Genomic DNA, 18,059 nt, shown 5'->3' with positions numbered 1-18,059 from the left:
CACTTCGCTTGCGAAGCTACTTTAAAAAACGGCCGAGAGCGCGTGTGTGCGCCATGCGGCCGATGACCAAACCTCTCAGCTCTGGCACACAAAGGTGCTTTCTCCCTCGCTTGAACACGCACGACAGAAAAGAATACAAAACAAAAAAACAAATCCAACAGGCATCAAAACCGTCCGAGCACCCAGGGAAAGCGCGCCAACCACACAAAGAAAAAGAGGGGGGCGACTGGGATTCAAAATCATCTCGTCGGGACGTACACCTTCCTCGACCTATCGGAGTTAACTGCGCGCTTGGTCGTAGCCAATAGAAACAGAGATCCTGGTCCAGGTCCGTCCTGAACACTGATAGGCATTTCTTTAGCCCAATGGCAGAGCGTGACGCTAAATACTCAACCAATACGTTCGGGAGGTGGGAGGAGTGTAGGCCAGGGGGTTGGCGGTGCCGTGTCATGGAGGTTCAGTCTCTGAGCAGCCATTGAAGGGGAAGCAACTGCGGCTCCGAGAGTGTGTATGTGTGTGTGTGTGTATGTGTGCGTGCGTGTGTGTGCGCGCGCGGGTGTGTGAACAAGGAGGTGGGGGCAGCTGAGTTAGAGTCCCAACTCCTTGGACTCCATTTGCTATTCTTTTCTTTCTCCTTCACACCTAACTGGTGATAGTAGGCGTTTATATTTACATTTCTTTTCATTCATTTCCAAATCTTTAAAATTTTTTTTAGGGTTGGGGGTAGTGGGAAGCGCAATAAAGGGGAAGGGAGGAGAGTAGGGGCAGAAGAGCAGGAGGAGGACATGGAGATGAAGAAGAGGATTAACCTGGAGTTAAGGAACCGAGCCCCGGAGGAGGTGAGATGACTCAGCCCCCAGCCCTTGCCCACCAGTCCTATATTCGGAGGATGGGATTCCTGGGGGTCGTGGTGGGTGTGTGAGGAGGGTGGCGAACTAATCCTTTCGTGGGTCTGAGGCTGGGGAAATGGCTCATTTTAAGTTTTTGAATCATTAAAACCTTCCACTTAAAATGGCGAAGGGTTTAAGTTTCTAGGGGGCGTTTTTGTGTGTGCATGGGGGTTTAGCCCCTTTCGGCTGTCCTCGAGTAGGGCGTCCTGGCCTCGTGGGGGTGGGCAGCTAGGCTGGCGGGGGCGCCCCGCCGCTTCGCCAGCCCTCGTTGCTCGTGCCGGGGGCCGGCGGCGTGGGCGCGACCCCCCGGTCCCACTCATCCCAGTTGCCAGCCGTCGCCTGAGAAGTTAGTCCAACTTTTGTGCAGCGTTGCCAACTCGGCTTTTTGTTGTTTTTGTTGTTGTTTTTGACGGGTGGTGGTTGGGGTGGGCTTCGGGGGCCTCCGGCCCTGGGGGACGTCGGCGCGGCGGGTGGGGGAGGCGGGTTGGGGTCGCCGGCAGCGCCCACGGCAGCCCCGGGGAAAGCGGGGCGCGCGCTGACCGTCCCCCGGCGGAAACTGGGTCAGCGGCGGGCCCTCGGACCGCGGGCGAGTTTGGGGGGACTGGTCGCCGTGGCCCGAGGTGGGGAGGGGACGTGAGGCGTAATCCGCTTGTCGTCCCCCCGCGGTGGCGAGGCTGTTCTGCGTGTCTTGTGGTGGTGGCCTGACTCCGAATTCGATCCCCTGGAGACGGTTTCCCAGAACTCCACAAATGGGTCGTCGTAGTTGTGCGCTCGCGAGCTGGGTTCCGCGAAGCTCAGTGATGCGCCCTGCCGCCGTCGCCTTAGTTAAAGAGACGGGCTTGGGAGGGGCCACGCGAGGCGGGGTCGCGGTCAACTTTTCGGGGGCTCAGGCGGGAGGCGTTTCCGCCTCCTTTTCGCGGGCGTCTCCTCGGCCTCACCCAACCTTCCTGGCGCGGCGCAGGGCGGAGGCGCGAAGGGAGCCAGCCGCCGGGAGGCGAACCCCCGTTTTATTTTATTAATTTTTTTCTCCTTGGGGAGTCCCCGCGCCGTTGGAGTTTCCAGCCTGTGCGCGGCGCGGGTCGTGAGACGAGGCCGTGGGCCCGCCGAGGTGGGCAGCCTTGGCCCTGGGGGTCGCCGGCGCTGGCCCCCTGCGGGCTGCGGCCCTTGTGTGGGGGAGGTGGGCTCCGGGTGACCTCCGTGTGGGGCGGCGCGTGCTTCCCCCACCCCCCACCCCGGGCGGTGCCTGGTCTGGGCATTTTGTGCAGTGGGGTACTCAAGATTTTTTGGTGTGTGTGTGTTTATTGTGGTTCTTTTAAAAAGTCTGCCTCCCTAAAATTGGCAGGAGACGGTGGCGGCGGAGGCGGGGGGTGAGGGGGACGGAGAGGAAACGGTGGCTGCGATCGGGGTCACCCCAGAGGAAATGTGATGTCTTCTGGAGCTTATTCTTAGAGGCGTGAGGGGAAAAAAAAGTAAGGAAAGAAATCGAAGTTGAAAAGTTGCCTCTCAGAAGCACACATTTAGGATGCTTTTTTATCAGGGGGTGGAGAGATGAATGAGTCTCCCCGCATTCTTTCACCTGGGCGAGCCCCACCCCCGCAGGGTCGCCGGCTTCCGCGGACACAGTCTCTCAGTTATTTTTGTGAAGACGGTTTACCGAGTTCTGGCCGCCTCTCTTGACTTTTCCTCCGCGGACGAACGTGGCTGGTGGAGTGTATTGTTCTAGAATTCAGAGGAACAACAAATGGAATCCCCAGGGGTAGTGAAGCGATTTAGACTCCCGCTGGAAGAACTGGTTTTCTGACACCCAGCTCTCTCAGCACCCGGCCAGGGTGCGAACACAGCTCGGCCACCTACTAGAAGGTGTTCCCGTGGGACGTCCTTCTCGTCCTTCTTGCCCTTTGGGCCTTGGCTTTTCGCATCTTGAAGTGGAAGGTCACGGAGCCCTTCTCCACTGACTGCAATCTGCAAGTCAAGGCTGTATGCAAATAGAGGTGGCTTTTCTTGTTGGGAATTTCAAGTCCTCACATCTTGAGGATGGGGAGCCAGGGTCCCCTGCCTTTCTCCTCAAGATTTACTCCTTCAGGCTCCCAGCAGGGAGTTGTGTTACTACCACGCTCACCTAATAGGAAACCCAGCCTGCTTTCCTGGGAATGGAAGATAGGCTACCTCCCGGTGGGTGGGAACAATAACATTTTCTCAGGGATGTATTGTCCTGGGGGTTGGAGTTTAGCCCCTGTGTTAGAACAAACAGCACCCAGAAAGCTGGGCTGTCCCAGAAGGAGCTTGCCAATGTTTAAGGATAATATATACATATTTTGAAGTTATGATGCATTTACCAATTAAAATAAGGGGGTTTAAACTGTAGAACTTAATAGGACAATTTCCCATCTTCTCTCTAGGTTTATGGTTTGAACCTTTCCTGGGAAGTAGCTGGGGAACTTTCCCTCTTTGTTGCATAGATTTATGCCTGATATTGATGGTCCCCCTCATCTGGAGCAGAAATGAGTTTCATATGGAACTTTTTGAAAGTTTTTTTTATAAGATTTATGTTTTAGAGTTACACTATTTAGAGGAAGGCACACACATATACAGAATTTTGTTCTCTCCCCAAATGGCTGCAACAGCTGGAGCTGAGCCAGGCTAGAGCCAGGAACCAGGAATTTCCTCTTGGTCTCCCACATGGGTGCAGGGTTCCATAGACTTGAACCATTCTCTGCTGCTTTTCCAAGCCATAAGCAAGGAGCTGGATTGGACGTGTAGTAGCTGGGTCTTGAATCAGAGCCCTATATGAATTGCCAGCGCCTCAGCTGGAGGCTTCACCTACTACACCATACCAGTGGTCTCCAAAGTTTTTGTTTTTTGCTTTAGTAATTTAAAGCAGGCCTTGAACTTCTTAGTCGCAGTTTAAAAGACTGCTTATAGTGAAGACTGTAGGTTGTGCTGCAGGTTTTTTTGGTGGGGGGAAGTGAAAGGATCTGTGTGAGCAGATTGATGTTTTTAATATTCACAGTTCCCAAGTGTCAAGACCCAGGTCTGTTGCTAAACAGACTGTAAACTGAGGATCCACTGATGTACTCCTTCTTGCAGGTGACGGAGCTGGTCCTTGATAATTGCCTGTGTGTCAATGGGGAAATTGAAGGCCTGAATGACACTTTTAAAGAACTGGAGTTTCTGAGTATGGCTAATGTGGAACTCAGTTCCTTGGCTCAGCTGCCCAGCTTAAATAAACTTCGGAAGGTAAGTTGGGACTCGTGTGAAGGCATGACTTGAAGACCATTGGCTGTTATGTTCTAGTTTTTGGTCCAGATGGAAGGCCTGTGCTGCCTGTTAACTTGTTTTTAAAAGTCTAAAGAAAATAGTTACAGAATTTTGCAGTAGGCTATAATATTGCAATTAAAAGTTTGAATTTAATAGCATTGTTTTGTGATACAAGTTTGGATTGACTATTATCAACTATTTTTCTCTGAGACCTGAAACCCAAGTGGGACACAGCTGGGAGCAAAGCAGTTAGGACCCCATCCTGTAGGTGTTGTCATGGACTGTTGGGCAGTTAGGACCCCATTCTGTAGGTGTTGTCATGGACTGTTGGGCAGCAGGAGATGGGAATGTAGCAATTAATAATGTGCTGGGATGAGGATCTGAAGCTGGAGAGGATGACAAAAGTTTGTTTTTTTTCAGATTGATATACATTTAAAATCTTTGATCTGCTCTCTCAGCTCTCATCCAACCTCCTCTTTCTCTCTGTGTTGAAAATATAGTTGGAACTCAGCGACAATATAATTTCTGGAGGCCTGGAGGTGCTGGCGGAGAAATGCCCAAATCTGACTTACCTCAATTTGAGTGGAAACAAAATCAAAGATCTAAGTACAGTTGAAGCTCTGGTGAGTGAAAAGTTTTGTGTGTGCATCTGCCTTTTCTGTTGACATTTTCTGAGATTTGTTAGTGTTCTAACATCTCTTGAACTCTTGAAACTTATGTATTTCATGTATGTTGTGATATAGATGGCTATTGATTTCCTTTATAGTAAAATAAATTTTATTTTAAAAAAATTTACTTAGGGACTAGTTTTGTAGGCCAGCTGGTTAAGCCGCTGCATGTGATGCTGTTTGACTCCTGGCTATCCCTCTTTCTTTTTTTTTTTTTTTTTTAAAGATTTATTCATTTTATTACAGCCAGATATACACAGAGGAGGAGAGACAGAGAGGAAGATCCGATGATTCACTCCCCAAGTGAGCCACAACGGGCCGATGTGCGCTGATCCGAAGCCGGGAACCTGGAACCTCTTCCAGGTCTCCCACTTGGGTGCGGTGTCCCAATGCATTGGGCCGTCCTCAACTGCTTTCCCAGGCCACAAGCAGGGAGCTGGATGGGAAGTAGAGCTGCTGGGATTAGAACCAGCACCCATATGGGATCCCGGGGCTTTCAAGGCGAGGTGCTGCCAGGCCCTATCCCTCTTTCTATCCAGCTCCCTGTTGGTATGCCCGGGCCCTTGCCACTCTGGTGGGCGGTCTGAGGAGTTCGTGGCTCCTGGATCTGCCTGGGCCAGCTGTGCTGTTGTGGCCATGTGGGGCGTGAACTAGTGGAGGGCAGATTGAGCTCCTGTCTTTCCCTCTCTGTTTGTGTTCTTTCCAAATAAATAAATAAAGCTTTTAAGTTTTATTTATATGCTTGAGAGAGTGAGAGATAGAGGGATGCCATCTGCTGGGTTACTCCCCAGAGAGAGGCAGAGGCTAGGGCTGGGCTGAAGCTGTTAGCCAGGCCCTCCATCCTGAGTGGGCATCTCCTGTGCGGGATGGATCTCCTGTGTGGGATCTCCTGTGCGGGATCTCCTGTGTGGGATCTCCTGTGCGGGATCTCCTGTGCGGGCATCTCCTGTGCGGGCATCTCCTGTGTGGGTGGCTGAGCCGCCCCTGCTGCCTCTGTTGGCAGGAGCTGGAGCTGGAACTGAAATCCAGGTACTCTGCTGTGGGGCTCAGGTGGCCTAGGGGGAGTCTTTGCTATTAGGCTAAATGCCCACTCCTAGGTGAATTTTTGAGTTAGTGAGAAATTCATTTTTTCCTCAGCTGAAGTTTTAGTTTCCAGTTTCAAGAACTTAAAAAAATTTTTTTAATTAAATATTTTATGGTACAGTTCCTTAGCCTCTGGGATTCCCCTCCCGCACCCCCAAATCTCCTCCCTCTATTGGTTGCCCCTATATTATTACAATAATATAGTCCTTCAAAAACAGTAGTAAGTGCATCATTGTGCTGTGTAAGTGTACCCTGACATTGTAGATGTAGACAGTGGCAGAGAGTCCAGCATCCCATTGTCAAAGATGTATTTAACAGTTTGGGAAGCCATCTTTGGTTTTGAAATAGGGCTGCATCAAGTATTTTTTCATCATTTTATTATTTGTCCTTTTGTTTGCTGGAATGGTAAGATGAAGTGAAACTGATAGCATTCTGACTGATAAAATAAAAGGCTGGGGAGAGGTTGAAATTACTGAAAATAACTTTATCTGTAGATTTAAACTGACCAGGATACTGTTGTTGCCTATTTATGCCCAGATTGAGCCAACAAAAATGCATTGCCTGCTGTAGTAGGACACTCAGGTACTGGAGTGCTCCAGTCAATTGCACAAAGTTTTGATCTCGTGAGTTGTATGTGCCAGGGATTAATGAGGAGGGTTGTGCTGTGCTTGATGTAATAACCTCTTATAATCTAAAAATTCAAAAATCACTTTCTCGGCTTTAAATATGTTTTGTGAATTTAGAAGACACCATGTGGCATTTTTTTTTAAAGCTTGAATGTAAATTTTAACTTTACTTTTGCAGCAAAATCTTAAAAATTTGAAAAGTCTAGACTTGTTTAACTGTGAGATCACAAACCTGGAAGATTACAGAGGAAGTATTTTTGAACTGCTGCAGCAAATCACATACTTGGATGGATTTGATCAGGAGGATAACGAGGCCCCGGACTCTGAAGAGGACGATGATGAAGGTAAGCTGCCTCTGTGCTCACCGGCGTGCTGTGGGTACAGCGTCTCCCACAGCCTAGCAGATTAGACTCGGCCTGGAGATCTAGGTGTGAAAAGTAAACCCAAGGTACTAGTGAGACCAAAATTCTTTCTCCCCCTGCCTCCCCTACTCTAGCCTTTATTTCTCCTTTCAGATTTCCAGTTTCAGGGACTTAAAAATTAGCATAATTTGAAAATCCATGAGGCTTTAGGTCCATATAAACCTGTGTGACCATCACTGGGTAAAAGTGGCAGCTTCTTATATCGTCCTTCCTGAGAAATGAAGCCAAAAAAGTGAAAAGAAGTCAGGTGCGCATCAGCTGGTGAATGGATAAAGTGGTGGCTCTGTATAGTGTGGAGACAGGGCAAGTGCTGATGGCAGCAGCCTGGGTGACCCTTGATAGCATTCTGCACGTGAAGGAAACCAGACACAAGGCAGCACACAGCTTGATTTCATTTATATGAGAAGTACAAAATAGGCAAATCCAGAGAGACAAAGGGCAAATGAGGAGTTGCTGAGGTCTGAGAGAAGACCAACCAGGGACTGGTAATGGGGATAGGAATTCTTCTGGAGGTGCTGAAGAATATTCTAGAATTAGGTAGTGAATGTACATTTTTGGGGAAATGGATAACTAGCAAATTTGACGAATCAGCAACTTGTTAATAATGGGACACTGGTGGTTAATCTCAGGTGAAAAGATTTTTACTGTAAAGAAAGTTGGTTAAACAATGTTTGAAAATGATAGAATGATAGAGTTGTAGTTTGTTTTTTGTTGTTTGTTGTTTGATAATGATTACATGGTTGATCAGGGTGGGAAGGATCGAGGTTTAGGGAAAATTGGGTGAACTCATTACTTCCGAATTTGCTATTTTTTCTTGTTGTTCCTGGGGGAAGGAGAGAGACAAATGGGAAACACTCATGACTTTCCACATGTCCCAGTACCCAGGGAGGAGTTGCAGTTCTGAAGTGTCCGCAGTTAAACAAACTAGTGCATGTGATTTTTTTTAAGATTTATTTATTTATTTGAAAGTCAGATATACATAGAGGAGGAGAGACAGAGGGGAATATATTCCGTCCAATGATTCAGTCCCCAAGTGGCGACAACAGCTGGAGCTGCGCCGATCCGAAGCCAGGAGCCAGGAATCTCCTCCAGGTCTCCCATGCGTGGGTGCAGGGTCCGAAGGCATTGGGCCGTCCTAGACTGCTTTCCCAGGCCACAAGCCGGGAGCTGGATGGGAAGTGGAGCAGCTGGGATTAGAGCCAGTGCCCAAATGGGATCCCGGGGCGCATTCAGGGCGGGAACTTTAGCCACTAGGCCATGCCCCCGGGCCTGCATGTGATGTTTTGGTGAAAATCTCCACATGGAACTTGAGGGTTTAGAAACTGCACTTCAATAGTGAATACCTGTGATGCAAAATAGAAACTAAAAAGAAAAAGAATCAGCCTGAGGGAACTTTTCACCCATAGGCTTAGTATTTGAAGTAATTAGGCAAATAGGATCAACATTCAAGCAAGAAACATTTGCCTAGTTGTTTGTTTATCTTCAATAATATTTTCAAAGATGGTGATGAAGATGATGATGAGGAAGAAGATGAAGCTGGTCCCCCTGAAGGATTTGAGGAAGAGGAGGATGAAGAAGAGGAGGATGAGGATGAGGACGAAGATGAAGCAGGCTCAGAAGTAGGAGAGGGAGAAGAAGAAGTGGGCCTCTCCTACTTAATGAAAGAAGAGATTCAGGTGAATACATACTTTAAATGTCCATTGAAAATGAGTTACTTAGGCATAGAGCTAAGCACCTTCAAAGTGGGTTCTGTCCAATCTGAGAGCTGTTTCTGTCTGCCTGTCTTACCGCATTGTCTCCAACCCTGCCTGGGGCCAGGTAATCGCCAACGCTTAGTGATTTTACCCCCCAGATATCTTTCAAAGTGGAGAGATTGTATCCCATCCCGCTGCCCAAGTTTCTGTGTTTGTAGAACTGAGGTGGTAGCAGCCTCATCAGATTGTGAAAGTACCCAGTCCCTGGCACTTTGCAGAGAACCCGCCAGTCTGCTTGCACTGTTGTGGCAGCCTGCTCATTGGTCTTGGAGCACAGTGTCAGTGCCTCTGACTGTTCGCTAGAGTGCAGCCTGGGAGCCGATACAAACAGGGTCCCAATACTGGCTTCCTGAAACCATTTCCTTTCTCTGGGCCCTCGACATTCCAGGCTCTTGATTATCTGGCTCCTGCTTCCTCCAGTGACCTGACTTCTCAGTACTAAACTACATCATCACATCAGGCTATCCTTGCCTTTGTGTGTTTGTGTATACTTTGTTTGCTTTTACCTAAAATGACTCTCCCCCTGCTCTCTGTGGGCTTTTATTTTCATTTTTGCTGTGGCAAACAGAAGTACAGCTTTGTGGGATTTTGTGTATGTGTATCTATGTCCCACTCTCGTGAACTCTTCATAAATGTAGCTCTGGAGTTGCCTCACGGTTGAAGCTTCCTGGAACTTTTTTTTTTTTTACAAGATTTATTTATTTTTATTAAAAAGTCAGATATGCAGAGAGGAGGAGAGACAAAGAGGAAGATATCCCGTTTGTTGATTAACTCCTCAAGTGGCAGCAACAGCTGGAGCTGAGCTGATCCAAAGCCAGGAGCCTTTTTCAGGTCGGTTGTCTCCTGCTTTCCCAGGCCACAAGCAGGGAGCTGGAGGGGAAGCAGGGCTGCCAGGGTTAGAACTGGCGATCATATGAGATCCTGGCGCATGCAAGGCAAGGACTTTAGCCACTAGGGTAATGCACTGGGCCCTTCTGTAACTTTCTTTTTTTTTTTATTATATTTTGGCAATCTTTACATTGTTAATTAGGGTAAAACGGTACAAGGGCTATGGGAAAGTGGGTAAGACCACCATTTCCCTATTGTTTCCTTCATATATCCTTGGTAAAGGGGCTCCTGTAACTTTCTAAAGGTTTGTTCCTTCCAGACCTTGCTTGGGATGCTGGTGCTGGCAGGCCCTGGTATTAAGAAACTTGTCAGACCTTTTTTGTCTACTTTGCACCGCACAGTGAGCTTGTGGGGAAGGGCACATCGCTCTCACACCTCATCTTTACACATCAGCAATGGCCCATGGAACAAATGATTAGAGGATTCAGAGAAATTCTTTTCTCCTAATGTTAAATTGAGGTCTATTGTCCTAATTCATAATTATTTTTTTTAGTACTTAAAAGCATTCTTAATTTATACTATACGTTGTTAGTATTATTTGTTCTCCTAATGATCTTTACATTGATTAGATCACTGATCACTATTTTTTTATACCACTTTTATTTATTTATTTATTTACTTTTATTAGAAAGGCAGATTTACAGAGAGAAGCAGAGAAAGAAAAATCTCCCGTCTGCTGGTTCACTTCCCAAATGGCCACAACAGCCGGAGCTGAGCCTAGCTGAAGCCAGGAGCTCCTCCAGGTCTCCCGCACGGGTGCAGGGTCCCAAGACTTTGGGCCGTCCTCTACTGCTTTCCCAGGCCACAAGCAGGGAGCTGGATGGGATGCGGGTCTTTCAAGGCATGAACCGGCACCACTATGGGACCCCGGCCAGTAGGCTGCTGCACTGGGCCTGGGTGTAGGATCTTAAGGCCTTGGGTTATCCTCCGCTGCTTTTCCGGGCCACAGTCAGGGTGCTGGATGGGCAGTGGAGCAACAGCGTGAACTGCTGCCCATCACTCTTTCTCTTCCCTCCTTTTCTTGGTTTCTGTGTGTTTAAGTTTGAAGGTACTTATTGTTATTATTTGTCTTTTAAAGAGTTATTTGTGTAGAAGGCAGTGGTTTGGGGGCTGGGGGAGGGAAGGGTGGAGAGGGAATCTTTCACATGCTGGTTCATTCCCTACATATCCAGGACAGCCAAGGCTGGGTCAGGTGGAAGCCTGTCAGGAGGTGGTCCTGTCTCTGCCACCATGCCAGCCTCAGCTCTTTTGGTTTTTAATGTGATCCTTTTGAAATATTTTGCTATTCTGTTCCTTCTGCTCCTGTCCGCTGCTGGGACCTTGGTGTGACAGGACTTTGTAGTGTTGCAGTTCACTGTGTGAGCATGCTTGCTGACTTAAGGGTGGTGCAGTGGAGTTTCCCAGAGCCTTCTTGCCTAGTGCTGGGAAGCTTTGTTCTGTTTATTGTTTCTGGACACAAATGGGATGTCGAAATTGTGTGAAGGGATTATCCAAGCTTTCCCTAATTCCTCAGTGGTTCTTAACCTTTATCAGTTGGTTGGAATATTTCTGCAGAGAAGTGAAATTCTGTGGCATGAAAAGGGAGATCCTAGATTGCTTTAGTTTTGTTCGAACATATAGTAGCAAGCCATCTATCTGGGACTCAGCTATTTGGGACATGGCCAAGAATCAACTAGGAAGTGTAAAAGAGCTCCAAGCTGACAAAATCTAACAAGAGACATCTGTAGGAGAGTGTTTATGCTAAACCCATATTCTCTTTTATCACAGATTAAAATTGAAATAGGAACTAACTGGAAAAGAGAAGGAATACAAACTAGTTACTCAAAGCGGAGTCCAGAGTCATTTTAAAAGGGAGAAAACCATCCTACATGTGTTAAGAGGATCTGAGGGTGTCAACATATGTTAGTTGGCACATTGTTCTTACTTAAATGATAACCAAAAAAGGTGAACATGATTATTTGAGAAAAAAATGTAAACTATAATGTGCAGTATGTTTTAGATTTGTATCATGACTGACCAGAGTTTAAAAAGTGATTAGGATGCTTCAACTCAACCCTAGGTATTCTTAATCTCATTCCCTAAGAATTATAGATAAAATTTTGTGATGGTTTTTATTATTTTGTAGAGTTATAGATGTAAAAGGAGCTTACAGATCTTGCTAAATTAAAACAGATTGAGTATCCCAAGTGCTTTGGCCAGAAGTGTTTAGATTTTCTGTTTTAGAATATTTGCATATACATGAGATCTTGGGTATGGGATTTAAATCTAGCCCTGAGATTATTTTATAGCTCATAGCTATCTTGTACATGTAATTTGAAGGTAATTTACCATAGTGTTCATAATGTATTCTGTATTTTGATGGCAACCTGTGTGTGAGTTCAACTATAGAATTTTCCACTTGTCACATTATGTTGGCATTCAAAAAGTTTAGGATTTTGGATTTTTAGATTAGGGATGTTCTACCTGTTATTTACTTTTGCTGACAGAAAACTGAGATCAAGAATTCACTCCATCCGTAAAATAGAAGACCCTTATTTTTAAGACATTCAAAAGTTGTTCTGGTATGTTAAAGTTGTTATGGTAGCTAATAGGTTTATTTTATTTTATTTATTTATTTTTAAAGATTTATTATTATTGGAAAGCTGGATATACAGAGAGGAGGAGAGACAGAGAGGAAGATCTTCCATTCGATGTTTCACTCCCCAAGTGAGCCGCAACGGGCCGGTGTGCGCCGATCCGATGCCGGGAACCAGGAACCTCTTCCAGGTCTCCCACGCGGGTGCAGGGTCCCAGTGCTCTGGGCCATCCTTGACTGCTTTCCCAGGCCAGAAGCAGGGAGCTGGATGGGAAGTGGAGCAGCCGGGATTAGAACTGGTGCCCCTATGGGATCTTGGGGCGTTGAAGGCGAGGACTTTAGCCGCTAGGCCACACCGCCGGGCCCTAGCTAATAGGTTTATATGGCTATTTAAATGAATTGAAATTAAATAAAGCTAAAAGTTCAGTTCCTCATTTGCACTGGTTACATTTCAGATGCTCACTGGGTGTGTGGCTGGTGGTTACTGCATTGCACACCACTGTGCACATTTCCACTGTTGTGGAAAGTTCTTTTGAATAGTGCACCTCCAAAGCATAACTTATTTTCATGAAAAAACTAGGAATTTGCAGAGGTTGTCAAAACATAGAATAAGCATAGTTTCTCTGCTCTTGTTGAAATGTGTTAAAACAAATGACAAAAATTCTGTATTATGGTTTATTCTCAAACAATATTTGAATTTCAAGGATGAAGAAGATGATGATGACTATGTTGAAGAAGGAGAAGAAGAGGAAGATGAGGGTGAGTTATGGTATAGTAGGCTTAGACAATTTCTGAAATTACCGATATCTCACCTGTGTTTTTCAGAGTTCAGAGATTATAGTGTAAATCATTTCTGATCCTTCTGATTTTGCTGTGTTGATCAGAGTGCTTTGAAACTTTTGAAATTAATTTTTTCTTAAAATTAATTTATTTTTATTGGGAAGGTAGGTTTACAGAGAAAAGGAGAGACAGAGAAAGATCTTCTATCTATTGATTCACTCCCCAAGTGACCACAACAACCAGAGCTGAGCTGATCCAAAGTCAGGAGCCAGGAGTTTCTTCTGGGTTTCCCAAGCTGTTGCAAGGTTCCAAGACTTTGGGCCATCCTTTACTGCTTTCCCAGGACACAAGCAGGGAGCTGTTTGGGAAGTGGGGCAGCCGGGATACAAATCAGCACCCACGTGATATCCCAGTGGCTGGAAGGCACTGAGCCACCTTGGCAGGCCCTGAAATTATTCTTGAAGCATAATTATCTTAGGATATCCATTTATCACTTAACGAAACCAAACAACTGGGCCTGGCGTGGTAGCTTAAGAGCTAAAGTCCTTGGCTTGCAACCGTCAGGATCCCACAATGACACTGCTTCTAATCCCTGCTGTTCCATTTCCCATCCAGCCCCATGCTTGTGGCCTGGGAAAGCAGTAGAGGATGATCCAAAAACTTAGGACTCTACACCCGCGTGAGAGACCCAGAAGACATTCTTGACTTTGGATTGGGACAGCTCTGGTCGTTGCAGCCACTTGGGGGATTGAACCAATGGATGGAAGATTTCTCTGTCTCTCCTCTCTGTAAATCTGATTTTCCAATAAAAACAAATAGATTTCTTCAAAAAATAAGAATGACAAAATAATTTATTATTTTACTATTTTTAAAATTGTTTTTAGACCCTCCCATTTTGGAAGGGTGTGGCTGTATCTGTCTTCCCTTTTGCTGAGTCACTCTGGCAGTCTTTATTGAGTGCACTCTATTCAGAAAAATTTTACAATTTCCTGACTTCCAGTGATGCTAAGTTTTTAGTTGCTTGATCTGTATTTCATGATTTGGCCACAAGGGTGCATAACAAGCTGTTATTACTTATGAGTTTTGAAGTATTCAATGTACCGAAATGGAGAGAAATTCAGAGAAAAGCGTTTAATTTTCTTCTGCCCTTAACTGTTCACTGAGATTCAAAGCTTTTGACATACATTCACCCGTTAACGTTGGGTTTTGACACTTTTCCTGTCACTCCTCTTTCAGAAGAAGAAAGTCTTCGAGGGGAGAAGAGGAAACGAGATGCTGAAGATGAAGGCGAGGAAGATGACTAGATCGTTCTGAGACCAGAGGCCCTGCTGCTCCTGGTGTGCAGTGGAGTGATCACCTCTTCCCTTGTTTCTCCGTGTATAATAGCTGTCCCTTCAGAAGAGAATGTGTAACTTTTTATAGAAGTTTGGTTTTACTACTTTTGCCTTATCATTCCAAATAAGAGTTACTAGTCTGTTAATGATCATACTGTACGTAGAGAATCCTTGCCATTGGTTTCCATTGTGAGAATTTCTAGAATTTATTTAGAATTCAGTTTTCTAATTCAGGCTCAATGTGTTAGTCATGTTTAGCTCATAATTAAAACATGATCGCTTTTACACAGGTGTAGTTTGCTGCATTTCACTCATGTGGTTTTAAGGTTATTTATAAATTAACTAAGATTACAGTCCATTGTGATATGAAATAATAGTAGTTGCTTGAATATGTTGGTTTTCTTTTTTTAGGGGTGATCCAGAGATCTCTAGTTGAAGGAAGTGGTGTGTATTTGGATAAGGATATTGGGGTGCTTTTCTTCCTGGGGGCGGGGGCGGGTCACAGGGTCACAGGAATAAGCAAGCAGAAGCAGAATTGTAAAGGTTCTATTCAGTAATTGTGTTCACGGGTTGTGTGGCAGTTCTGTTCAATAACGTAGTTCATGGGTTTTCTTGTGGCTGATAAGATTTTATCGTTGGAAAGTTGCTTAGACTAAACCTAGAGACCTGCAGGCGAGCCCTTCATTCAGACTGCAGATCGTGACAAGCCAACGCTCATTTCTTTTGTTGTTTCTTAGGTGTGCGTTCTTTTTTCTTCTCAACAATTCCTTTAGGATCACCTTCCCTCATTGTTTCACTCCCCTCCCTTTATCGCAAAGTAGGAGGCTTGTGGAGATAAATACCCAGGAAAACCTTTAGTTTTATACCTCACCTCCCTTTTCAGACCTGAGTTTTAAACAAGCAAAGGGAAAGAAATTGACTCTTTTCTGAGGCACAGATATTATTATTGACATGATTTTATGCAACAAGTGCTGTTCACCCCCAGCCTTTCTCGGTTGACACCAGATGGGACTGTGTTTCTTGATCGAGAACAGGTGAAGTTCTAGGAAGTGCTAGGAAGTTGAAGAAAGAAAAAGCACAGAGGAGGCCTTTGGAAGCTGCGTGTGTGTTCTTCACAAGTCAGCAAATTACCTGTTTAATAATTCTGAGATATTCAAGTCAAATTTTTGATTTGACTTTTCAAATATTTTGCACTCTGCAAAGTATTGATAGTTTTTTTCTGAGTAGAATCTAACTATTTTTCCTGTAGTTTTAAAGCATTATGGATATTTCCTTTAATTGAAATATACTAGGTGTCTGGAAAAATATTTGAAACTAAATTGATACTAAAATTACGACTTGCTTTCAAGTGGATGTCCATTAAAAATACAAACGTTTTGGGATATGTGTGTATGTGTTTCTTTATGGCTACTAAATAAAACTTAATGAGTACCCAAGTACATTGCCCTTTTTGTCATGAAGCTCCATGTTCAAGCCAATTGCTTTAGTGTCAGCTCTAAAACTTCAAGTATTTTGTAAGTTTTTAGAAAATGTCAGCATATTAATTGAAGTTACGCTTTCATAGTGGGACATGTTAACCAGGTGTAGTATTTCTGCTGCTTTATTAGTTGCTAAAATGTATGCATTGTATTTTAAAGTAAAAGTAATTCGTGGAGAACTAAAGAAGTTGCACAAATGACTGAAATGAGACGCTTGGGGTAAGTTTAGTGGAGGGATTGGAATCTTCCAAAAGATGAACATTTTCCTCCTATTTTTAAAAGTTGAAATGCCCTGTTTTAGTCCCTAAGAATTCTCATTGCATACTATGCCAGATGATAAAATACTTATTTTTAAAATGAAATCTATATATTGACTTTCTTATAAGTCACCATGTTGTGCAATCAAAATGAAGAGTTCCTTGGTTTGAAAACAACACTTTGAGCCTCCAGATGACTTTTAAGACTTCCTTGGTTTTGTGGGTGGTATTTTCATGCAAATAAGTGAGGGGGGTTTTATATCTTGTAGATGTTTTGAATCCTACTTGAATGCTCTTTGTATGGCAGTCTGTAGATAGTGTTAATTTCCTCAAGACTCTCTCCTTAAAAACTTCAACACTTTTGTGCAACTGTGTTTTGAATAAAGCCATGACAGTGTTAAAAACAGACAAAATACAGTATCTTGATCACTCTGTTATTGTTTGACTTTCCCCTTTTTTTCTGTGACTGCTGTAACTTGTAAGTTTTTGAAACTGAATTGCTTCAAATAAACTGAAGATTTGTTATAATGATTAGTTTCAGCGTATGACATTCACTTGTGTAACAGTGCAATGAAGGTCTTTATTTTTTATTTAAGATGACAGTACAAGAACTTCCTTTTTAAAATTTGTTTTCATTGGAGACATAGATTACAGAGAGGATGAAAGACACAAAGATCTTCCATCAGCTGGTTCACTCCTCAAGAGGCTGCAACGACCGGATGGAGCTGATGCAAAGCCAGGAGCCAGGAGCTTCAGGGTATCCCAAACAGGTGCAGGGTCCCAAGGCCTTGGGCCGTCCTCTACTGCTTTTCCGGGCCACAAGCAGGGAGCTGAATGGGGAGTGGAGCTGCTGGGGCAGGCCACCCGGTGTCCATATGGGATCCTGGTGCTTGCAAGGGCTGGTTAGCTAATCAAGCCACTGCACCTGGCCCAATGAAGATCTTTTTTTTTTTTTTTTTTTTTTTATAATCTATTTTATTGTGTTGTTGACAATCTTTACATAGTTAATTACAGTTAAAGAAAGAAAAAGAAAAGAAAAAAAAAAGGTTCAGGGGGATAGGGAAGTGGGTAATACTATTATGTCCACATTGTTTCCATCTTGTATCTGAGGTAAAGGGGGATACTGAGGGGGAAGCCCCACCCGGTTTCCCGCCCACCCCGAGTCCCGGATGTGGGGCCCAATGAAGATCTTTTAAAAACATCAATGACTTGCAAGTTTGTGTGTGGTGGGAGGCATTACAAGTTAGTAGTTTTAATTCATCATCTCCTTTATTACCTTACACCTAAAAATTCAGGATCTCTTAATTTTCCTTTTATAGTTGAAAATTGAACTAGAACTCTTCATATTTTAATTTGGATTGTAACAGTTGAACTATCCTTTGTAGGTAAGTGCTTATAAAACCATATAGCAATGGTTTTTCTAAAATGAATTTGAAGTCTTCATTCTGCATAGTATTTATGTTAGGTTTTTTTTTTTTTTAGGATTTATTTATTTTGTTACAGCCAGATATACAGAGAGAAGGAGAGACAGAGAGAAAGATCTTCCATCCGATGATTCACTCCCCAAGTGAGCCGCAACGGGCCGGTATGTGCCGATCCGAAGCCGGGAACCTGGAACCTCCTCCGGGTCTCCTACACGTGGGTGCAGTGTCCCAATGCATTGGGCCGTCCTCAACTGCTTTCCCAGGCCACAAGCAGGGAGCTGGATGGGAAGTGGAGCTGCCGGGATTAGAACCAGCGCCCATATGGGATCCCGGGGCTTTCAAGGCGAGGACTCTAGCCGCTAGGCCACGCCGCCGGGCCCAGTGTTTTTTTTTTTTTTTTTTTTAAGATTTCTTTATTTTTATTGCAAAGTCAGATTTGCAGAGAGGAGAGACGGGAAGATCCTCCGACCGATGAGTCACTCCCTAAGTGACTGCAAGGGCTGGAGCTGAGCCAATCTGAAGCCAGGAACCTGAAGTCTCTTCCAGGTCTCCCACACGGGTGCAGGGTTCCAAGGCTTTGGGCTGTCCTCAACTGCTTTCCCAGGCCACAAGTAGGGAGCTG

At 44.9% G+C, this 18,059-nt stretch overlaps 1 protein-coding gene across 2 annotated transcripts; it reads left to right on the top strand.

Annotated features, from left to right (window-relative positions):
• The first annotated feature begins 430 nt into the window (after positions 1-430).
• On the top strand, positions 431-14,563 carry ANP32E (acidic nuclear phosphoprotein 32 family member E). 2 transcript variants are annotated; one of them, XM_004588841.4, is made up of 7 exons: positions 431-839; positions 3,978-4,127; positions 4,649-4,771; positions 6,704-6,869; positions 8,448-8,623; positions 12,869-12,923; positions 14,181-14,563. In XM_004588841.4, the coding sequence occupies exons 1-7, from the start codon at positions 786-788 to the stop codon at positions 14,246-14,248; spliced, it is 792 nt and encodes a 263-aa protein (XP_004588898.1). In that variant the 5' UTR covers positions 431-785; the 3' UTR covers positions 14,249-14,563. The 2 variants fall into 2 exon arrangements, with proteins under 2 accessions (XP_004588898.1, XP_058516174.1); XM_058660191.1 differs by lacking the exon at positions 431-839 and adding an exon at positions 1,676-1,714.
• Positions 14,564-18,059: the final 3,496 nt, after the last annotated feature.

Source organism: Ochotona princeps, chromosome 2 (assembly GCF_030435755.1).
Source record: "Ochotona princeps isolate mOchPri1 chromosome 2, mOchPri1.hap1, whole genome shotgun sequence".
NCBI classification, from domain to species: domain Eukaryota; kingdom Metazoa; phylum Chordata; class Mammalia; order Lagomorpha; family Ochotonidae; genus Ochotona; species Ochotona princeps.
This window is presented reverse-complemented; position numbering and strand designations above follow the sequence as displayed.